Source organism: Gymnodraco acuticeps, unplaced genomic scaffold, assembly GCF_902827175.1.
Source record: "Gymnodraco acuticeps unplaced genomic scaffold, fGymAcu1.1, whole genome shotgun sequence".
Classification (NCBI taxonomy): Eukaryota; Metazoa; Chordata; class Actinopteri; order Perciformes; family Bathydraconidae; genus Gymnodraco; species Gymnodraco acuticeps.
In genome coordinates this window covers 271,261-293,176 of record NW_022989944.1, presented here as the reverse complement: position 1 = coordinate 293,176, position 21,916 = coordinate 271,261, and the positions used below count along the sequence as shown (strand labels likewise).

Sequence of the window (21,916 nt, the reverse complement as noted above, 5' to 3'; positions counted from 1 at the left end):
CGACCCAGAGACAAAGTCTTGAATGTAATAAAAAAAGTGTATTTATTTTTTCACAAATCAGGTAATCCCTCTTAACAGAGTAGGTGGTGGAAATAACAAAAGGCGCTCATAAGGAGGAAAAAACTCAACGTAACAAAAAGAGGACTTAATAAAAACTTAAGCCTATAAAATAAACAAAACAACAAAACCTGACATGAGAGAAAGTGATCCTTTCTGAGCTGAGGTTTGGCACGACCATTCGGGGAAACAAACAAGACGCACTGACACAGGACAGGGGAGAGACAGGACTATTTAAACATGAGGGAACAGGTGGAAACAAACAAGACGCACTGACACAGGACAGGGGAGAGACAGGACTATTTAAACATGAGGGAACAGGTGGAAACAAACAAGACGCACTGACACAGGACAGGGGAGAGACAGGACTATTTAAACACGAGGTGAGAGGGAACAGGTGGAAACAAACAAGACGAACTGACACAGGACAGGGGAGAGACAGGACTATTTAAACATGAGGTGAGTGGGAACAGGTGGAAACAAACAAGACGAACTGACACAGGACAGGGGAGAGACAGGACTATTTAAACATGAGGTGAGAGGGAACAGGTGGAAAACAAACAAGATGAACTGACACAGGACAGGGGAGAGACAGGACTATTTAAGCATGAGGTGAGAGGGAACAGGTGGAAACAAACAAGAGGAACTGACACAGGACAGGGGAGAGACAGGACTATTTAAACATGAGGTGAGAGGGAACAGGTGGAAAACAAACAAGATGAACTGACACAGGACAGGGGAGAGACAGGACTATTTAAACATGAGGTGAGAGGGAACAGGTGGAAACAAACAAGACGAACTGACACAGGACAGGGGAGAGACAGGACTATTTAAACATGAGGTGAGAGGGAACAGGTGGAAACAAACAAGATGAACTGACACAGGACAGGGGAGAGACAGGACTATTTAAGCATGAGGTGAGAGGGAACAGGTGGAAACAATCGGGGGCGGGGCAGACACTGATGATGGCGGGAAAACACACAGGGGGAGGAAGAAACAGGGCCTGAAATGAAAGACAAGCGGTAAGTACAAAATAAAACAGGAAATGACAGACAAAATACATAAACAAAACTAACACATTTGACGAGACACAACACAAACTGAAGTAAAACAAACCAAAAAAACTAAAACAGTCAGACAGACGGACAAAACAACACATAAATTAGGGGCCGACATGATGAAGGTCGACTAAGGTTGTTAAAATTAATCAATAAATCATCAATCAATCAAGGTTTATTTTGTATAGCACCTTTTTAAACTGTTCCAGGCGCTTCTCAGATGACTGACAGGTGCTAAAATAACAGAAAAGACCTACAAAAAAAATTCCAAATGTAATACAATAGAGTTATATAACTATAACAGTAAAGGGAGTGAACCAGTATGGAATAAAAACAAAATAAAATGAAGTCTGTTAGTCAGTAATGCATGTGTTTATTTCCTGGGCTTTTTATTTTGAAAGGGAGGTTGCAATCATGGTATCATTATTCTACAACCATTTCATTGTGCAATAAACATTAACTACATAATGATAGGTCAAGTACAAACGTGGTCTATTGCCACTTTAACAAAACAACGACATTTTTTATTTATTTACTTCAGTGACACTGATTCCTCCTTGTCTGTAAAGTGACCTTCGTTATTCGTCCCTAAATCATCAGTCTGTAACCAAACGTCACTTCCAAATAGACACGGGGGCTTTTTTCCATTTTTGTTTCCATGGTCAGGCCTTTCTGACGTCCGCAGGGGTAAATATTTACAAAGTCTTGAGCCAAAATCAATATTTCTCTCAACAAAAATCAGCCACACAACCGGAGAGGGTAGATTACTGGATCCCAGGAGACCAAAGTCACCCCGAGGTATTTGATTTGCATTCCAATTGTTTTGACATGGCTCCGGTGTAATTCACTGCCTCTGAAGGTGAACCGCTGCGGGCTAAACCACGTGGCTAATTTACAGCCCACCACACACACACACACACACACGTGTACACACACACACACACACGCACACACACACACGCACACACACACACACACACACACACACACACACACACACACACACACACACACACACACACACACACACGTTGATATACCGGGGCTGCTTGTACCAAGAGAGCAAAGCAGAAAAAAATCACATTCTCCCCTCCCTGCTCTAATATTACGCTCCAGTGCCCAACTTTGATTATTTGTACGGTGTTAATTTTACGTTGTCACCTTGTTTATGCTTGTGTCTGTTTGTGTAGAAGGAGCGTGAAATATCAGTTGCTAAAAATGTCTTCTCATTTCCAAACGACAGGCTGCTTGGTGTTGTTTTTGATGATTACATCATTACACTGAATGGGGGTCTGGATCTAGAAAGCAATTATGCTTGTGTGTAACATTGGTTGATTGCTCCCATTTACAGACATCACCTTCGACAAATGAACAGAATAACAACCAGACGATTCAGGTTTATTCAGGGGAAATATTCATCAAGTGCTCATTTGCATATGAAGCATACGGAGCTCTTAGGGTGGCCGACAGGTTTGCACAAAAACATTTTCATATGGAGAAACGTGCGGCAGTTTAAGAAACAATGCAAATATGGAATCACAAATGAGCCAAAACGCATGAAAATGAAGAAACATCTTCACCAAATTGACGATATATGCGCTTCTTTACTTAAAGCGCTGCATAAACGAAACACTGCAACAACAAAAAACGCTGCAAAAAGTTGGAGAAAAGGGACACAAAAAAGTGATGATATTTGCAGTGTTTCGTTTATGCAGCGCTTTTTGAAAACGTTGGTGGATATGTTTCTCATTGCGTGTGTTTTGGGCCGATGTAGCGCTTTTGCACCTGCCAGCCACCATAGCTCAGGAATTGCAAAAAACAATGGTGGAAATGACGTGTTATCATCTTCCCACATTCCTCGACCAATGCCTCACATTGTCTCCGTCCCGAGTATTTTCTCAGGCCAGATATACATTTCTCCACTCCCCCCTCCTCCCTTTCCTGATTCTGCTTTTTTAATTTCACAGCATAATCCAATACACTTTATTGTTATTGTTGCTCGCAATTAACATTTAAGCTCTGGAGTGTAAAAAATGAGACATCTGTCACGGTTGGCGTGAGCCACGTCACGGTCTTCATGCCCGGTTAGCGTCCCCCTCCCCCCCCGGCTACCTGCTCCACAGGACACACCTGCAACACTGAGACAAATTAATTATATCGATTTAAAAAGCCCCTAATGACTTAAGACCTGTAAATGTATTAGAGGTTTAATCGCTCCTTCTTTCAGCCCTCGGTTCATTCGCATTAGGCGCCATGTTCTTACAGAAATGATTAGCGGTAGCATGTACAAAAGGCACTCTATATGCAATCGTACATTACAGCTGCAGCTAGTTATTTGTTGATTTCCTGCCTCTCTGTACCAGTGTAATCACTTATAGATTTTGCTGCGATCCCGGGTGGATTGAAAATTCCTACGAACCCTCAGGCCACAGTTATTGCTATTCACACATCCTGCCCAAATAATCAGCGACTGTAGCTCTGGGCCCGGCAGCAATCTGCCAACTGTTACTTTCTGTGGGCATGTAGGGTAGACAAAATCTGCTGCTGAATACGAAGCAGCAATCTCTTTGTTAAATGCCCAAGAATTTAATGTACAACAGTTCTTTGTTCCTCTATTAGAAGTAGAGATGGAGGATGCGAATGAAAACACTCTTTATTGAAAGCAAACACATGTTCGCACTGCAAAGTGTGGCATCTGAATTTAAACCATCCTTGTACTAGAAGCAGTGGGCAGCTAATATATGGCAGTTTGGGGAGATGGTGGATCACGGCATAAAAGCATGAAACAAAAGCTAAGAAAAAGCTTGAAACCCTAAAAACATATTCATCCTTAACTTGCTTTTACACACCGTCAATGCTGAATACAAAACATAGCCAAAAGTGGGGGATGTCTTACTAAAATGATTGTGGATGCTTCTGGAAAAGTCTGACCGAAATGGATTGTTGTCATAGATGCCATGAGAGCGAAGAGACGTGACAGCTTTGGCAGCAGGTGCGGTGTAATCAAGACAATAAAAGAAGGAAAACAAAAGATATGAAGTGATGACAAATTATATCAACAGGCAGATGGAGGAAGGAAGCACAGATGAGACGGAGAAAGACAAGATAAACATTGAAATATGGGTTAAAAAACCTGGTTTGGTGTATTCAGTTGTCCTCCTCTGCAAGACTCTCATCCAAAACCCATATTTCTGAAGTCTTTTCTGTTTATGTGAACTTCTTTAAGTTGTAGCCATTGTCCGGCTTTATATACTCGGGTGTGCAGACTGTGAAATTGAAATAAGTAATACAGTTATCCATTAAAGCGGAATGAAGGATGAAGGCCTCTTTTTGCTGCAATGCAGGCACTGTCCATGTCGCTAATTAACTAGCAGAAACTAGGGAAAGGAGAGCCGAGGGTCAACGAGTCGAATTAGTGGATAAACGGTGAATGCTTGAAGGAGTCGTAGCTTAACAACGGAGAAGATTTGACAGCCAGCTGACCTCTTGTCTTGACCTCTGCATCTGCAGGTCAGCTGGTCTTTTAAAGGTCCCCTATTATACTGTTTTTCATTACTTCATTTTAGGTCTCAGATATATCCAGAGCCTGTCTCTGATTGGCTGAAATAGATCATTGCAGCATCCCATAACCCCCTCTGTTTCAGCCCTGTTTCCAAAGTGCTGATTCTCTGTCTGTTACTTTAGATGAAAATCAGGAGCCCCTCCCCACGCCCCTCTGAGAGAGATTTGGTTACAAAGAACTCAATGGTGCTCTAGGAGGAGATTCAGGTGATAGGGGGGGGGGGGGGGGGGTTACCTTGGTTGCTGATTGGCTAATGGCTACACAAGACAACACATCGTTATGACATCATAAAGTGGCCAAAATCTGATCAGCTCATTTTCAGACAGGTTTTTATAGAAATGGATCAGGACAAAAAGAGAGAGAATCTTTGTTCCTGAAACTTTCAGAGTCTCTTTCCACAGAGAGGACACATGTTGATGTAGAAGAGACATGAAGAAGAGGGGACACATGTTGATGTAGAAGAGACATGAAGAAGAGGGGACACATGTTGATGTAGAAGAGACATGGAGAAGAGGGGACACATGTTGATGTAGAAGAGACATGAAGAAGAGGGGACACATGTTGATGTAGAAGAGACATGAAGAAGAGGGGACACATGTTGATGTAGAAGAGACATGAAGAAGAGGGGACACATGTTGATGTAGAAGAGACATGGAGAAGAGGGGACACATGTTGATGTAAAAGAGACATGGAGAAGAGGGGACACATGTTGATGTAGAAGAGACATGAAGAAGAGGGGACACATGTTGATGTAGAAGAGACATGGACAACAGGGGACACATGTTGATGTAGAAGAGACATGAAGAAGAGGGGACACATGTTGATGTAGAAGAGACATGAAGAAGAGGGGACACATGTTGATGAAGAAGAGACATGAAGAAGAGGGGACACATGTTGATGTAGAAGAGACATGAAGAAGAGGGGACACATGTTGATGTAGAAGAGACATGGAGAAGAGGGGACACATGTTGATGTAGAAGAGACATGAAGAAGAGGGGACACATGTTGATGTAGAAGAGACATAAAGAAGAGGGGACACATGTTGATGTAGAAGAGACATGAAGAAGAGGGGACACATGTTGATGTAGAAGAGACATGAAGAAGAGGGGACACATGTTGATGTAGAAGAGACAAGAAGAAGAGGGGACACATGTTGATGAAGAAGAGACATGAAGAAGAGGGGACACATGTTGATGTAGAAGAGACATGAAGAAGAGGGGACACATGTTGATGTAGAAGAGACGTGGAGAAGAGGGGACACATGTTGATGTAGAAGAGACATGAAGAAGAGGGGACAAATGTTGATGTAGAAGAGACATGAAGAAGAGGGGACACATGTTGATGTAGAAGAGACATGAAGAAGAGGGGACACATGTTGATGTAGAAGAGACATGGAGAAGAGGGGACACATGTTGATGTAGAAGAGACATGAAGAAGAGGGGACACATGTTGATGTAGAAGAGACATAAAGAAGAGGGGACACATGTTGATGTAGAAGAGACATGAAGAAGAGGGGACACATGTTGATGTAGAAGAGACATGGAGAAGAGGGGACACATGTTGATGTAGAAGAGACATGAAGAAGAGGGGACACATGTTGATGAAGAAGAGACATGAAGAAGAGGGGACACATGTTGATGTAGAAGAGACATGAAGAAGAGGGGACACATGTTGATGTAGAAGAGACATGAAGAAGAGGGGACACATGTTGATGTAGAAGAGATATGAAGGAGAGGGGACACATGTTGATGTAGAAGAGACATGAAGAAGAGGGGACACATGTTGATGTAGAAGAGACATGAAGAAGAGGGGACACATGTTGATGTAGAAGAGATATGAAGGAGAGGGGACACATGTTGATGTAGAAGAGACATGAAGAAGAGGGGACACATGTTGATGAAGAAGAGACATGAAGAAGAGGGGACACATGTTGATGTAGAAGAGACATGAAGAAGAGGGGACACATGTTGATGTAGAAGAGATATGAAGGAGAGGGGACACATGTTGATGTAGAAGAGACATGAAGAAGAGGGGACACATGTTGATGTAGAAGAGACATGAAGAAGAGGGGACACATGTTGATGAAGAAGAGACATGAAGAACAGGGGACACATGTTGATGTAGAAGAGACATGAAGAAGAGGGGACACATGTTGATGTAGAAGAGACATGAAGAAGAGGGGACACATGTTGATGTAGAAGAGACATGAAGAAGAGGGGACACATGTTGATGTAGAAGAGACATGAAGAAGAGGGGACACATGTTGATGAAGAAGAGACATGGAGAAGAGGGGACACATGTTGATGAAGAAGAGACATGAAGAAGAGGGGACACATGTTGATGTAGAAGAGACATGAAGAAGAGGGGACACATGTTGATGTAGAAGAGACATGAAGAAGAGGGGACACATGTTGATGTAGAAGAGACATGGAGAAGAGGGGACACATGTTGATGTAGAAGAGACATGAAGAAGAGGGGACACATGTTGATGTAGAAGAGACATGAAGAAGAGGGGACACATGTTGATGTAGAAGAGACATGAAGAAGAGGGGACACATGTTGATGTAGAAGAGACATGAAGAAGAGGGGACACATGTTGATGTAGAAGAGACATGATAAAGTGGATTTTGGATAATAGGTGACCTATAAAAGTGACCGAAAGCATCCCTTTGTTTCATTCTAAAGACGTCCAGAAAAACGGAGCAAAATCATTGTTTTGAATTGATCAGATGCTGCACCGTCCCCATCCGTCATGCCTGGTTTGCTCTCCTCTGTACATCCATTTTTATCTGAATATTGTATCGTACATCACTGAATGCAAATGGAGCAGTTTGTCTTTCTGCCACTGTAACGCTCAGCCGCCGTCTCCTTGGTTAAGCCTTTCTCTTTCGAAAGGGAGATTGTGTTCGCCGCAGTGGAACTGAGGTGTTTAATAACTACCGGAGGATATTGTTCAGCTGAATTCTAATCACATTGATTAAAGGTATTGACCTGCAGGACCCTACAGCCCCTTTTCCTTTATCATCTGCCGTGCAGCCACACTGTCCTCCCTGAATCTTCTTACTGTACGCTCACTTGCACACCAGCTAATGTACAACACGCTACTGTCTATAAATCACACGTTGCATCTGTTGTTACCGATGTATTGAGTAAGGTATTGACAGAATCAGTGAAAAAGAACTTCTAGTAGCTTTACGTCAGTCAGGATGCAAAACAGCTGCATTCTCGTGTTTTTGGCAAGCAGCTGCATTCTTCAAAACACGTTCACAATACACAGTAGATCATGTCCATTTTTACCAACTATAGCTCCTACACTGACCATAGAGCATGTGGAAGGTCTAACAGACCATTTACATGCACAAAGAAACGTGTCACATCCACGTCTTGTGCCGTTAAAATACAATATTGGTACACTATTTACAGAATGTTCCCTCCCTAATGCTTCCCCTTGCCTGTGTTTCCCCACAGGGCATCTGGAGCTGCATCCACGGGGTGCAGATCGAGGAGAAGAGCAACAGCTCGGCGTTGAACTCCCCATCCGCCACCATGAACAACACCCACTCCAACATCATGCGCCTCCTACGAACCGCCAAGAACATGGCGTCCCTGTCCGGAGTGAACGGATCGCCCCACAGCGCGCTGGACTTCATCCGCCGCGAATCCTCCGTCTACGACATCTCCGAACACCGGCGCAGCTTGGCGGGACACTCAGACTGCAAGCCGCCGTACCCACCGGAAGACAACATGTTCAGCGACTACATCAGCGAGGTGGAGAGGACGTTTGGTAACCTCCACCTGAAGGACAGCAATCTATACCAGGATCACTACCTGCACCACCACGGCTCGACGCTAGGGCTCAGCGGACCGCCGCCGCCCAGGCCTCATAGCTTGGGTAGCGCAAGTTCTCTGGAAGGGGGGATGTTTGATTGTGAGAGCATTGGAGGAGGGGTGGCGCCTATTTTCACCACCCAGCCCTGCTCGGCATTGACCCACAGGAACATGAGCAAGTTTGATTTGCTGTCCGGACAAACTCCTCCCTCAGGGCAGAGCTTTAAGGGAGGCTTGCCGGACCTTTATGGGAAGTTTTCCTTTAAGGGAGGCGCCTCAAGCTCCACGTTTATCCCCGGGCACGGATACTGCGGAGGAAGAGGAGACGACGATGGGAACATGGATCGACGGTCGGACGTCTCGGATATATCCACGCACACGGTGACTTACGGAAACCTGGAGGGTAACGCCAAGAAACGCAAACAGTACCGCGATAGCCTGAAAAAAAGGCCGGCCTCTGCCAAGTCCAGACGGGAGCTGGACGAGATCGAGCTGGGCTACCGGAGGAAACCCTACCACATCAGCCACCATCACTACCACGGCCACCGCTCCGCCTCCCCACCGCTGCTGCCCCCAGAACGGAAGAGAGGCTTAAGTGGGAACAGCGACGGGAACTACATGTTCAGAGAGAAGGAAAGCGTTAGGGATTTCTATTTGGACCAGTTTCGGCCCAAAGAGGGCGTTCCTCAGTGGGAACATGTGGACCTGACGGAAGGCCCTGGAAGTAGAGATGGAGGCAACTGCACCACCCTGGTTCCAGTGGATGACTTTCTTAAGCAAAGCAAACCCAAAAAGTCAGATTTAAAGAGTGGTGTGGCAGGATCTGGGCTGGCAGGGGGAGAGTGGGAGTGCAGGAACTGTCGGGCTAGCGGGGGAGGCAAGCAGATGTCGATGCACGGCGGTGTGTACGGTGGTGGTATGAGCTGTGGGACTTCGGGAGGCGGAGGTAACAGCCGCCCAAGCTCTGCGACCTGCATGCGCTGCGAGGGTTGTAAAAAGACAGGAAACCTCTACGATATCAGCGAGGACAACAACCACCTCTTGGAACAGATGGGGGGAGGGAATGGCGTTGGTGGGGGAGGTGGAGTTATGGGCCCTCAATCTCAGGGCCAGCAGAGGAGGAAGAGCGGAGGACTCGGGAAACCACTGAGGCGGCAGCACTCGTACGACGCTTTTGTTGACCTTCAGAAAGAGGAGTCGGGCGGGATGGGCAGTTTAATGGGTCTGGGAGGTGTTGGGGGGGGAATGGGGAGCCAAGTTATGGGAGGGATGCTGCCCCCACCCAGGAGTGTTAGCTTGAAGGAGAAAGAGCGCTACATGGAGGGTACCAGCCCCTTCGCACACATATTCGAGCGCCACGGGGGCTCGGAGAGAGAACGGGAACGAGACAGGGACCCGTTGTTTTACGAGGGTCGCAAACGACCCGGATCACCGTTCGGTTTGTTCAGAGGCGACGGCCTTCACCGCCGCTCCATCGGAGAGAGAGACATGCGAGACAGGGACAGGTCTCTGATGGAGGGAGGAGGCGGCGGAGGGTTCTCTTTATCCAAATCTCTTTACCCAGACAGGGTCAACCAAAACCCCTTTATACCCACCTTTGGCGACGACCAGTGTCTGATGCACGGAGCCAAACAATATTACATGAAAAAGCAGCAGCAGCAGCAGCAGCAGCAGCAGCAGCAGCAGCAGCAGCCGCAGCAACAAGTTCCCAAACCAAGCCGAAGTGACTTCAGGAGCCAGATGAGCACGACGTCATATCTGCCGGCGTCCGCCACGGCCGGGGTGATGTCCAACGTGACGCCCCGGTTCCCAAAAGAGCTCAGCCTCGGTGGGATGAACCACCACGGCTCCATGCTGGGGGTCGGCCCCCCGCGTCCCTTCAATGGAAGCAATGGCCATGTGTACGAGAAACTGTCCAGCATTGAGTCTGACGTGTGAGATCGACAAGTGGCGAGTTAGGAGTGGACGATGGGCGAGGGGAGGAGGAAGGGAGGAAATCGAGGCGTGTTGTGTTAGGAGATCAGGGATGATTTTACAGACACTGTCCAACACACTGCAACTCTAGCCCCATATTGGGACAGCAAGGTGAAAGGGGAGAGAGCTGTGAAATTGAAAAGGGTCAAATCTGGACCCCCTGTGGAGCTGTGGGACGTTAACCCTCTCTCTCAGTAACGGGAGCTGTGGGACGTTAACCCTCTCTCTCAGTAACGGGAGCTGTGGGACGTTAACCCTCTCTCTCAGTAACGGGAGCTGTGGGACGTTAACCCTCTCTCTCAGTAACGGGAGCTGTGGGACGTTAACCCTCTCTCTCAGTAACGGGAGCTGTGGGACGTTAACCCTCTCTCTCAGTAACGGGAGCTGTGGGACGTTAACCCTCTCTCTCAGTAACGGGAGCTGTGGGACGTTAACCCTCTCTCTCAGTAACGGGCAAAGCTACTTTTATGTCCAAACACAGTCAATCAACATTCCCCTTAACATCGCAAACGCACTCAACTCCAAGCCTGTCATTTCATGAGGCAGAAGTCGATGTTCTTAGAGAGGTGACACTTCATCTCAGTTTGATATTGGACTGTCTGGTGCGATGGCTGTCTGAGAGATCTCCCGCTGAGTGCTCTTGAGGAAAAACTGCGAGAACGAGCTGCCCATCTGCCCCACCGCAGAAAAGGAGACATTTTCATGTTTTACCCCCAATCCTCCTCCTCCTCCTCCTCCTCCTCCTCCTCCTCCTCCTCCTCCTCCTCCTCCTCCTCCTCCTCCTCCTCCTCCTCCTCCTCCTCCTCCTCCTCCTCCTCCTCCTCCTCCTCCTCCTCCTCCTCCTCCTCTCTGACGCCAAAAGAGCTGATCTTGTTTGCTATGAGAAATACAATCATGAATGATAATAAGATATTCTTATAGAAAAAAACAGGGTATAAGAGCAACAATAATAATATTGTGAATAACAAAGATGTTAGTGCTGATTATGATAACACTGCTTATGATAAGTTTTTTCTTGTTTTATGTTTTGTTGGTATAATATTTCACTACTGTTTTAGTATCTGTAGTTGTAATCCTGTGTGCAAGCAGGACGGTTGTTAAGTTCAACCAACAAGCCAGAAAGACTGAGACCTTAACTCCTTTTTAATTCTGTTTTCACGCCATGCTCATACATTTATTTGCTCCTTGTGAAAAGAACTGGATCTGGACACGTTTAGAGCTGACAGATCCTTTATTTGATGTTTTCAAGACATTACAAATCACACACACTTAAAACACAACTTGTAACTTGTGTTACTGTGAACGACGTCCCGAAGCTGAAGATACCGAGAGGAAGGACGTGCCTTAATGGTCTCCAGTGGATGTGTCCTCCGGTTCAAACCAGGGACGGACCGGCATGTTTTTCAGGCTGATCTCTTTTCGTGTATGAGCCAAAAAAACTGCAGTGAAAATTGACATCAAGCTCGAGGCGCTGCTGCAGCCGATGGTTTCGATTACAAGAGACGTTTTATATAACAAAGATTTCATACGGCGAGTTTGAGCAGCGCTTTACGTACAAAATGCATTCAGGATGTCACGGATAGCGTCTCACTTCACAACACGGCAGCCTTTAGACCACTTATTTTATTCAGGTTACATGATAACAGTCACCGGGCACTCTTTCTTTATTTCTTTGTTTGGGCCTCTCAACCGGTATCTCGTTGAAGGCGTTACTTTCCACTTACAGAAAGCTTTGTTTATACATTGTGTGTGATTAATATATGCACTGTTATGTTGGCGAAATGCAACAACGTGTAGGAGATGTGTTCCTGCTACAATGATGCCCGTTAAAGCTCGAGCTGAGGAAGGTGTCTATGTGAGGCGTACCGGAAGACGGCCATCTTGCGAAATCTTGATGTAGATATCGTCTTTTTTTTCCGCTTGAGAGGCCTCATTTATTGCACAGGACCTTTTTACTCAGTGTTCAGTGGTTCAGGCACTCAGTAGACATGCCTTATCACCCCCTCCCCCCCCTTCCCACCTGGAGCTGTCTGATGATGACTCGTCACATTACTGTACAGAATAAAGAAGCCTGTATTTAAAGGTTTGATCTTCGATTAGCTGGCGGTGTCAGAAGTTCAAGGGCTGCGGGAAGATTGCGCAGAGGGATCTATTGTCATCTTATAACCCCTAATCTAAATGCATCAATGTAAGAGGTTTGGCGTGTGTGTGTGTGTGTGTGTGTGTGTGTGTGTGTGTGTGTGTGTGTGTGTGTGTGTGTGTGTGTGTGTGTGTGTGTGTGTGTGTGTGTGTGGTGTGTGTGTGTGTGGTGTGTGTGTGTGTGTGTGTGTGTGTGTGTGTGTGTGTGTGTGTGTGTGTGTGTGTGTGAGAGGAGGGAAATCACGATTGAATGATAACAGCTGTTTTTTCTCGCGACTGATAACTGCTCATAGGTTCAACTCCTTGCTCCACAGATAACACGGACAAAATGAGACCGATCGAGTTAGCCTTAAATCAAACAGATCTTACCCCCCCTCCACCATGACTCTCCTAATAAATAGATTGGGATCTCTGGAATTTTTATACGCACACATTTTTGAAAGTTCAGGTTTCAACTATTGTCAGCGTGACGGTTTAAAAGAAGGATAACGGGATAAAAACGACGAGGAAATAAGACGGAGCAGACGAGAGAGACCTCGGTGTGTGGGCATCAATCAGCGTCAGCATTTGTACGTTTCAATCTTTTTCCTTGTAAATAATCTATTTAAAATACTCTTTTCACTTTGTACAGTAAACAGACAGACAGGATGTAACTTTCAATATGTTTTACAGCAATTTAAGAAATAAAACCACAATAAAAAACTCTTTAAAAAAACTGAAAAATATGCAAAATATAGTTAAGACACAAATATTACTAATCATAAGTGACATAATTGAACCTCTTTTTTCTTTGAATCTCATGTTATTTAATTATAATAGTTTACCAATCAGTATACTGATTATGTTAAGAATTATGCTTTCTTTCATATTTTCACTAAAGTGTTGGAAATCGAGGATACTTTACTGTAGGTGTAGACGTTTGGTGATAAAAAGGGGGAAGTTTAGTTTTAGGAGTCTTTGCTAAGTTTCCCTTGAATTGTGTTAGATTCTCTCTTTTTAAGGTAAGCTCTTCTTCATGCTTTTTGAGATAAATTCAATTATCTACACATTTATGGAATACAATATTACATGTATACATAGATGACATTTGCATATAGAGGCAGTATATTGTGATCCTTCATTTTTAGGCAGTTAAAAACAGATACATGTGTTTTTGTTGCCCGCTTTGTTTCCCTTTTTTCCCTGGGCTCTGATGCACAGAATTTAGAGCCATTGTCGGCCTATCCTGTTCCCTCTCTTTCTGTTTGGGATAGACATCACCGTGGTAAAGAATACACACACACACACACACACACGTATCAACACACACACACATTGAACGCTGCAGTCTTCTAGCACAATGCGAAAAAACAAGAGCGAGTAATCGTATTGAGAACCCAATAGGGAAAGGGAACCAGGGTGCATTCTGGGGCCATCTTTGGAGGAACAACAGCAGCCGCCAATATACTGTATATCAGCGTTTCCTGGTCACCTGTCGGCGTTTTTTTAATCCAAAATGAATAAAGTATGCGTGAAATATTAACGACTTACAAATACAAACTATAGGTAGAAACAGAGGAGCGTTATTTTACAAAATAAAGTGAATTAATGCCATCTGTACTTATGAATTAAGAGAAAAATGAACCAATCACTGTCGGTCCTCTCTGGTGTTTGGAGTGAGTGTCTCCAGCTGTCGGTAAATTAAGAATATTAAATATTTACAGGCCCATGTCAAGTTTACAAACAGCTTGATACCGGACCTTCAAATCTACAGGTTTATTGAAAACGATACAGTCATCCGAACAGATGTAAGACAACTAATGTTATGCTACAAAACGTCGGCTTATCATGCATAAGTCATCTTGTGGTATATGCAAGTATACTGCTATATGTTATGTTATCAATCATATTCCCAGTGTAGTGGTTTGTGTTCCTGTAGTTCAGAAGAACACAATTCAGCGTCTCTTGCTGATGTCTCCCTCCTCTGCCTTTTAGTTTAAAGGAATACAATCTAATCACATGGTCCTTGTTTTTGTTTTGTTCATTGGTCATAGGAGTGGCTGTTAGAGTGACATAACAGTGCCTACCGACCATGTTTTAGAAAGTGAACAAGTTAAGCTCCTTTGCTCGCCTACAGGTTAAGTCAATAAGTTGCATTCGCCGGTATCCTCCAAAGATGGACGACTTGCCGTTAGTGACGCCACATTCCCATTCCTTATTGAATGCATTTGTGCAACCCCTTATTAATTAAAAGGTGCAACATTTGTTCTGTCATTTCATGTAAACTTCTGCTTCAGGGGAATATATTACTAAACTGTATTATTTGACAGATGAAAACACTTGAGAAGCGTTGGATTCTTATTTATACGTGTGCCGTGCTTGTTCTCTCAGTACGAGACGGGATATATCATTTGTAATTTGTTGTATACATATGCAATTTTTGTTAGGAATTATTTCCCCCCGCTCTTCTTCTGTACTTATACCAATAAGTCTTTTTGATCGTCACCCCGACCCGGAGAGAAGGAATCCATCTCTCTTCTGTTTTTCTCCTCAACTGCTTTCATGTCTACAGGGTTGATTGAAAAGTGACAAATGAATCCACGTAAACTCCTACATATTTTTCCTTATTTGCAATAAACAGGATGACCAAACAGTGAAAAGACCTCACTGTACGTGCCAAGTCATCACTGCCTGGGTTTTGTTTTCCATGCCTTTCAAGGGCGAGCGATATTTCTTTTTCCAGCTGCTGGTATAGTGAAGTGAAGGTGCACCTGACACTGTGGTAAACATGCTATCATCAGGCCTTTACCACCTCCAGCTGCTCCGCTCTAAAGCCAGATAGTGCAGGTCGGGGTCGTGATGCAGAGTAAATCTTTATTTCCCTCCTGGGTCTTCGACACACGAACATGCCACAACGCATTTGTTCAACAACAAAAAAGGGAGGTCGTGTAGAGCAAAACACTGTGTCACATTTTTACAACGCAAGGAAAAAAATGGCGATTAAAAGTAGGGAGGGATCATCCTCTGCGATACTGACACACGGGACCAAATAAGAGCAGGAAATGGTCAGCTGCAGGGATCGATGTACCGGTTAAACTGACTCGTGAACATTGTATGTGTTTTTGGAGGGAAGTTATTTGAAATTTCTAACATTTTAATTTGCTTATCCCACCGGCTTGTTTTTTTTTCTTAATCAAATGGCAAGAATTATACTGTGATATTACATGATTGTGTGAAGGTCCATGTATTTTAGCTGCTTATGATTTCAACCCTAATTCAATGCATATTTTAAACCTGTGTGTACTTGTGTTCATATGTATTGATATCGCTTTATATTGATGCATACAGAATTTTCTATTAAATTGTGTACAGTTTTGTTTGTTTGTTAATATATTGCTATTTTCCATCGTCGTCATTTAGACAGATTGCTTTACCTGAATGACATATAAGGGGTTGCCACCAAATGTGAACACACAAACTACATGATTACATTTACTGTGGGTTGACAAATGTAACATATGAATAGTATACTTAATGATATACATAATATTATTCTCGGCCATTCTTTTTCTCTTTTTGTGGCCCGTTTCTTTGAGATAAATCCCCCACATTTTTACACCATATGAACACAAAAACGACACAAAAACAAATAATTGTACAGGTTGTGTAAATACTGAATATTGAGGGGGGGGGGGGGGGGAACATTTACCTTGTTTTTTTGTATGGAAACGTAATCTCAATAACAAAATTAACCACGTCATGACAAATTGCAAAAAACATCATTAAGGTACTTTCTAATAAGGATAATACTGATATCTACGATTATAAGTGCTCAAATAAGACTATTCTTTCTCTTTGTACATGATGAACAAAATGAAGTGTTGAGTATTAATAATAAAAAACTATAAGTTTCACGCACATGGCACTGAGTCTTTTTAACCTGTTTTGTGTTTACCTCTGAATTTTGACACTTCATTCCTTTCGTTTTGCTGCTGTATTTTGGCCATAAAACCCATTTTCATTTGGTTTGTTATCATTCGAATTACAATATATGTTTTTCATTGTATCTGTCACGCATAAGCGCTCCAAACAAGATCTCTGGAAGTCTTACACAAGGCTTTAACTCAGGAGACAGCTGTTCGTGTCTCATGTCTAAAAGTCAAACAACAGCTAAGCGTAACTTAATTTTCATAACTAACGTCTACTTATTTTAACCTTAACATCAATCTTTTCGTAAACCAAACCAAGTCGTTTAATTTGAAATGTTAACTGTGTGTTTCTGCAGTGGAGCGTCAATACGGTCCGTATATAAGGGTTCACGTTGATTGCTTAATTTACCGAAATAAGTGCTGCGTTGACGACTTATTGTAGTAAACATATTTAATTTAAGTACTTATTTTAAACAAATATCTTATACCAAGATTACCCAATTTGTTTTGTTGGCTAAACTCAACTTCAATATTTTAGTTTGAATTGACATCATTAACTATGGGTTTAAAACTTGGGAAGAGAACAGGGCATTAAATAACTTGTGAACTTCAACACGAAAGCGTTGTCCAAATTGCACACAGCTAAAAACTCACTGGAATTTAAAATGTGTTGAGTGAGCTAGCTGAGTTATGAATGATAACATTGGTAGCTAAATAACTATGTTATCATTCAAAATACCAAGTCATTACATATTGCTTAATTAACCCATTTAGCACACTGATGGCTCATATCCTTCAACAGAATTGTGGTTCTTATATTAAATATTGTAAGAAACTCACATGTATAGTGCAGTGTTATCTAACGCAATAACTATTGGTCCTCGACTTCTGTTATGTAGCCAAAATGGCGATTGAGACACCTCAAGCGTTTCACACTCAAATTTGTCAAAGTGAGTCACAGGAACACTTTCATAATCTGAAACCCTTCATGTATTCCTTTTCATCTCTCTTTTTATTTTTGCTTTCTGTCACAAATGCGTGGTCTTCCTTTCACACACAAGCTTTCACACACAAGCTGGCTCAGTCCTGGGGGAGGAGGGTGTGGAGAGGCAAGCCTGAGAAAGTAGGGCCATATGGTGACTGTGGGGTGGAGTGGTTGGGTCTTCCCCCCTCAACAACCAACACTGCTGCTGGCGCTACACACAGCTTCGTCTGAAGGGCTCCATCAGGCTGCTTTATCCTCTAAAGCTGTCCAGTTGCCATGTCTTAGACCTGTTGTGAGTCCTTAAATTGACATAAATATGATACGATACGATAATATTAATTGTCAGATCAAGTCTGAAATTTGACTTCCATCACAGCAAATTTCCGACTTGATCTGACCATTAAAGTATTATCGTATCGTGGTTTCCATTTAAATTATAATGATTTTACATGATTTTCTTCAAGATACTCCAACATGAGGTTGAGGATGTCTTTCATGATGCATAATAACTATCTGAGGTCAGGGAAGCAGGACCGATTTAAAAAATCTGGTGGATAGAAGTTAATGGGAAAAAAAGAGAAACTCTCCCCTGTCTCGCCAATTGCCATCAAACTGACATTGAAAAGGGCATTTATCTTCCAGCAGCAGTCTCCATCGCTGTTCAGTTGCCAATAGTGTAATATTGTGTTTGTAACCAGCAGGTCCCTTGTGCAAATGTATTTAAATGTGTGAATAATAAGCAGGTGGATACAGGCAAAACATGCCAGAGAAAATCAAAGCTGAACTCCTGTCGATGAAGCTTGGCTATACTCTACTCTCTTTTTCAACAGTTTGCATTTTAAACATTGCTTTTCTTCCATGTTGTACAATTATAAACACCAGAATCTAGCCAGGTTTTAAATTATGATGCTTCATTGAATTGGAAATCCATTTTCAACATGGAGGTGTGTGTGATTAGCCGTGATTGCCTCGCATTAAAATAACAAAACTGTTTTGTTGTTGAGTAGAGCTGGGTTGTGTGGTCTGTACATTTTATATTTTGACATGTTAATAAGCAGATGTTATCCAGAGGGACTTGCAGTAACATTTATACTGCCACTACAAAATGGCCACTATATATCTACACTCAGTTAATAGGGTTGTTGATCAATAGCAATGACTCAACGATTATGCTAGGTACTTTCAACACTCTGTATCTCGCACATCTGGTCAAGAGAAAGGATGTTTGTCTATCATTGGCATAGTGAAATACTATCTTGCTAATATTGTGAAGGTAATATCTACCATGTTCTCTAGTTAAGGGTTATAGCATGCTAACACTTTGGATGCTAACACACTAAACTAGCATGCTTAGTGTTAGCATGCTAGCACTTGATTGCTAAAGAGTAGCATTCAACAGAAACCACATTAAAAACTGATGGGAATACTAGTTTTTGGTCATAAACGGAAGTATTTAACTAATTCAACCAAATGTAAAGGCCAATCCATCCAATAATTGTTAAATTATATCAGATTGGAGTCATTGGACCAATGTTAAAATTGATTTATCTACTGACACAATCATCACTGGAGTTGCTAGCATGGCATGGCTTTGCTAGCGTGGCTAAACATGTATTGGGGTTAGAAGATAGTTACATTGAGTGAAAAATGAAAAGATGTATTGATTGTGGGGTATAGAAGAAAATAAAGGCTTTTCAGAAGGAGAACAGAGCGAGAGAGAGTCATATACATATAGGGTTAACTCATCTTTTCAGCCACCTCCCAAAATAGTGAAGACGAGATTAAGTGGCTGGACTGTCTCCCTGAGCAGACTCTCACCTGCTTCACTCCCCACAGACCACAGCTAGGAAATTAGGTGTCTGGGAGGGAACATGATGGTGAACTCGACCAGACAAGACAAACACAGTCTTGTTTCTGCAATGTAGTACAACTCTGACGTCTGACCTGGAATTATTTATAGGCCATCAAAATTGTTACGTTAAACTTTGTTATGGAATGAAATCACAAACTACAAAGAGTTTTAAGACAAAAACATGGAATAGGTAGCAACATCGTAAAAAGGATACCTTGCTTTATTGTCTATTTTACTACAAATGGGACCATCTTTTAGAAAAATACATCATGTATCATGTTCTGTGGGACCAATAAAGGTATTCTGATCCTGATATTCTGATCATGCTGCACTGAATAAAATGTCAAAAGCTATTGAGACCATAATCTCCAACACAGTCTCACAGCATTTCGTGTCATAGTCACGAAATAAATTTAATCTATTGATTCGTGTTCACCAACACGATTTTCACATTTTGTTCGTGTCACACAGAACGATTTTAAAAGCAATGTATTTCTATTGGTAGTATGTTTTGTGCCTGCACCACGTATTTTTGTCCGGTCGGGTCTTGGAAGACCGGAAGCTTTGTGGTTCATAAAAACATTTTTCTTACTCAATATCTTACCCTAAGCCTAACCCTTTTATTTTAAATTGTATAATGTCGGAGTTTTTTTTGCCATCCGCGAGGAAAATAAATGGGGCTCAGAGCCTCAGAATACTGAAACCTGTACTTTTTGTACTTTTGGTGCAGGCACGAAACATATACCAGAAATACATTGCTTCTAAAATTGTTCTGTGTCAGAATACTGAAATCTGATTAATTTCGTGACTATAACACGAAATGCTGTGAGACTGTGTTGCAAACTCGGCAGGAATATGTTTACTAAGGTAATATATCAAGGTATAAGTCATGTCATTTTTTTCATAGACGTCTATACAATCAGACTTATTTCTGCAAGGAGTGGGGTTAGAAAGAATTGAGGTTTAAGGGCCAAATGTCCCGTTCATTTGTGGTTCTTCACAATAAGGTTTCTGTCAATGTTTCCTGACTCTTCCTATGGATTTTCTGCTTCTGTTTCTTCCTAACATCCTGGTTGGTTCTTCGTTTTGTGTTTGCTGCTTTCCATGTTTCGTTATTTTGCCTGCTCCTTTAGTTTAGTGTTTTTACACCATGCTTCACTTTACCAAAGTTTGCCTTTTGTTGTTTATACCATGGGTCCTTTTCTCTTGTGTGTTTGGGTCCAACTGCCTTCGAGACCTTGTGAAATCCCCGCTCTACGTTCATCAGATTGAGCAGCTCATGCACAAAGTTTGAGAGCAAGCATCTTCTGGTTGGTGCTAATGGGAAAAAAAACATTGTCAAACAAATGTATAGTAGCACGAACAAATTATTTAAAGCAAGGAAGAAAAGCTAGTCTGTCATACGAAAGCAATGATGAGCTGATTTGTATTCCATATTTTATTCCTTCTTGTTCCACTCCATTGCAATGTAAATACTGTTATATATTTTACTGTATTTTTTTATTAATTTTAACATTTGTTCTAGTTCTCTACCTGTGTTTTTAATTCTTGTTTGACACCAAGTAAAATTCCTCATATGTGTAAACTGGTAATAAACCTGTTTCTAATTCTGATTCTGATTCTGATGAGATATAGTTATCATAAAAACATTCTCCCAGAATAAGACGCTATTTTGACACGGGGCCAAACACATTGGTTTTACTTTTCTGACCCTGAGGTTGCCACTATCTGCCGTACACAACTATAACTAACAAACTCAACATCCACTCTGTATGCTAAATATCTGCCCTCCCCTCACCTCTATACCTGCACCCAGCTATGATGACACCCACGTCCTCATCCATCATCTCTGGATCCGCACACCCCCCTCACTCCGAGCTTACATTAATTTCACACCGACGAGCAAGATTTATTAAATTATTGATGGAGGGGAGTGAGGTGCGAGGGGAAAAAGGGATGAGATATATTAGTAAGATAGAGATTCACACGCAACCTAACTGTGATTCTGCGCTACTATTTTTGTCAAATCTTTTTTTTCTTCTGATTTGGAGACAATGTGAACTTTTGTACAGAAGCCCGACGTCTGGTATCTGAAGGCCGAAACCTTCAACAGCTCTGATTTAAAAGCCAGTCCGAGGCAAAAGCTTTCCCTTTATCTCCCTCCATCTTATTCTCCTATCTTCACCTGATACTCTCCCGACTGTTTTCCTTCCCTTTATCCTCATTTGACCCTACCTTTCTGCCTCTTTCCCCTCTCTCTCCACCTCATATTGTGCTTCAGGTTGAATTATTAGGACGGAGGAAGGGGTGGATGTTGCCTCCCTTTAGCATTATCTTGATTTGGGTATGTTATGATCTCTGCTTTATTTTGTATGAACAGTCTTCTGTTTTGGTTTGGGTTCACTTCCTGACTTTGTGTTTTCCCGTCTTTTTGTAATTGCTTGCCCCACCCTGATAATGTCAACCTGTGCAAAACTGCAACATCTCTGATTTAAAAGCCAGTCTGAGGTTGCGGTCCAATTGTCAAGTTTGCTTTGGAAGGTTCCTAACAGA

The 21,916-nt window shown here is 42.7% G+C and overlaps 1 protein-coding gene across 6 annotated transcripts in view; it reads left to right on the top strand.

Annotated features, from left to right (window-relative positions):
* Nucleotides 1–16,511, top strand: part of LOC117542502 (glutamate receptor ionotropic, NMDA 2B) — a 221,566-nt gene extending 205,055 nt beyond the window's left edge. For 5 of the 6 annotated variants that reach the window (XM_034210216.1, XM_034210211.1, XM_034210213.1 and 2 more), the window contains exon 17: nucleotides 8,146–10,443. In XM_034210216.1, coding sequence (XP_034066107.1) covers nucleotides 8,146–10,443 — 2,298 coding nt within the window. Of the gene's footprint in view, nucleotides 1–8,145 lie in introns of all 6 variants that reach the window. The other variant, XM_034210217.1, reaches the window with a different exon arrangement.
* The last annotated feature ends 5,405 nt before the right edge of the window (nucleotides 16,512–21,916 follow it).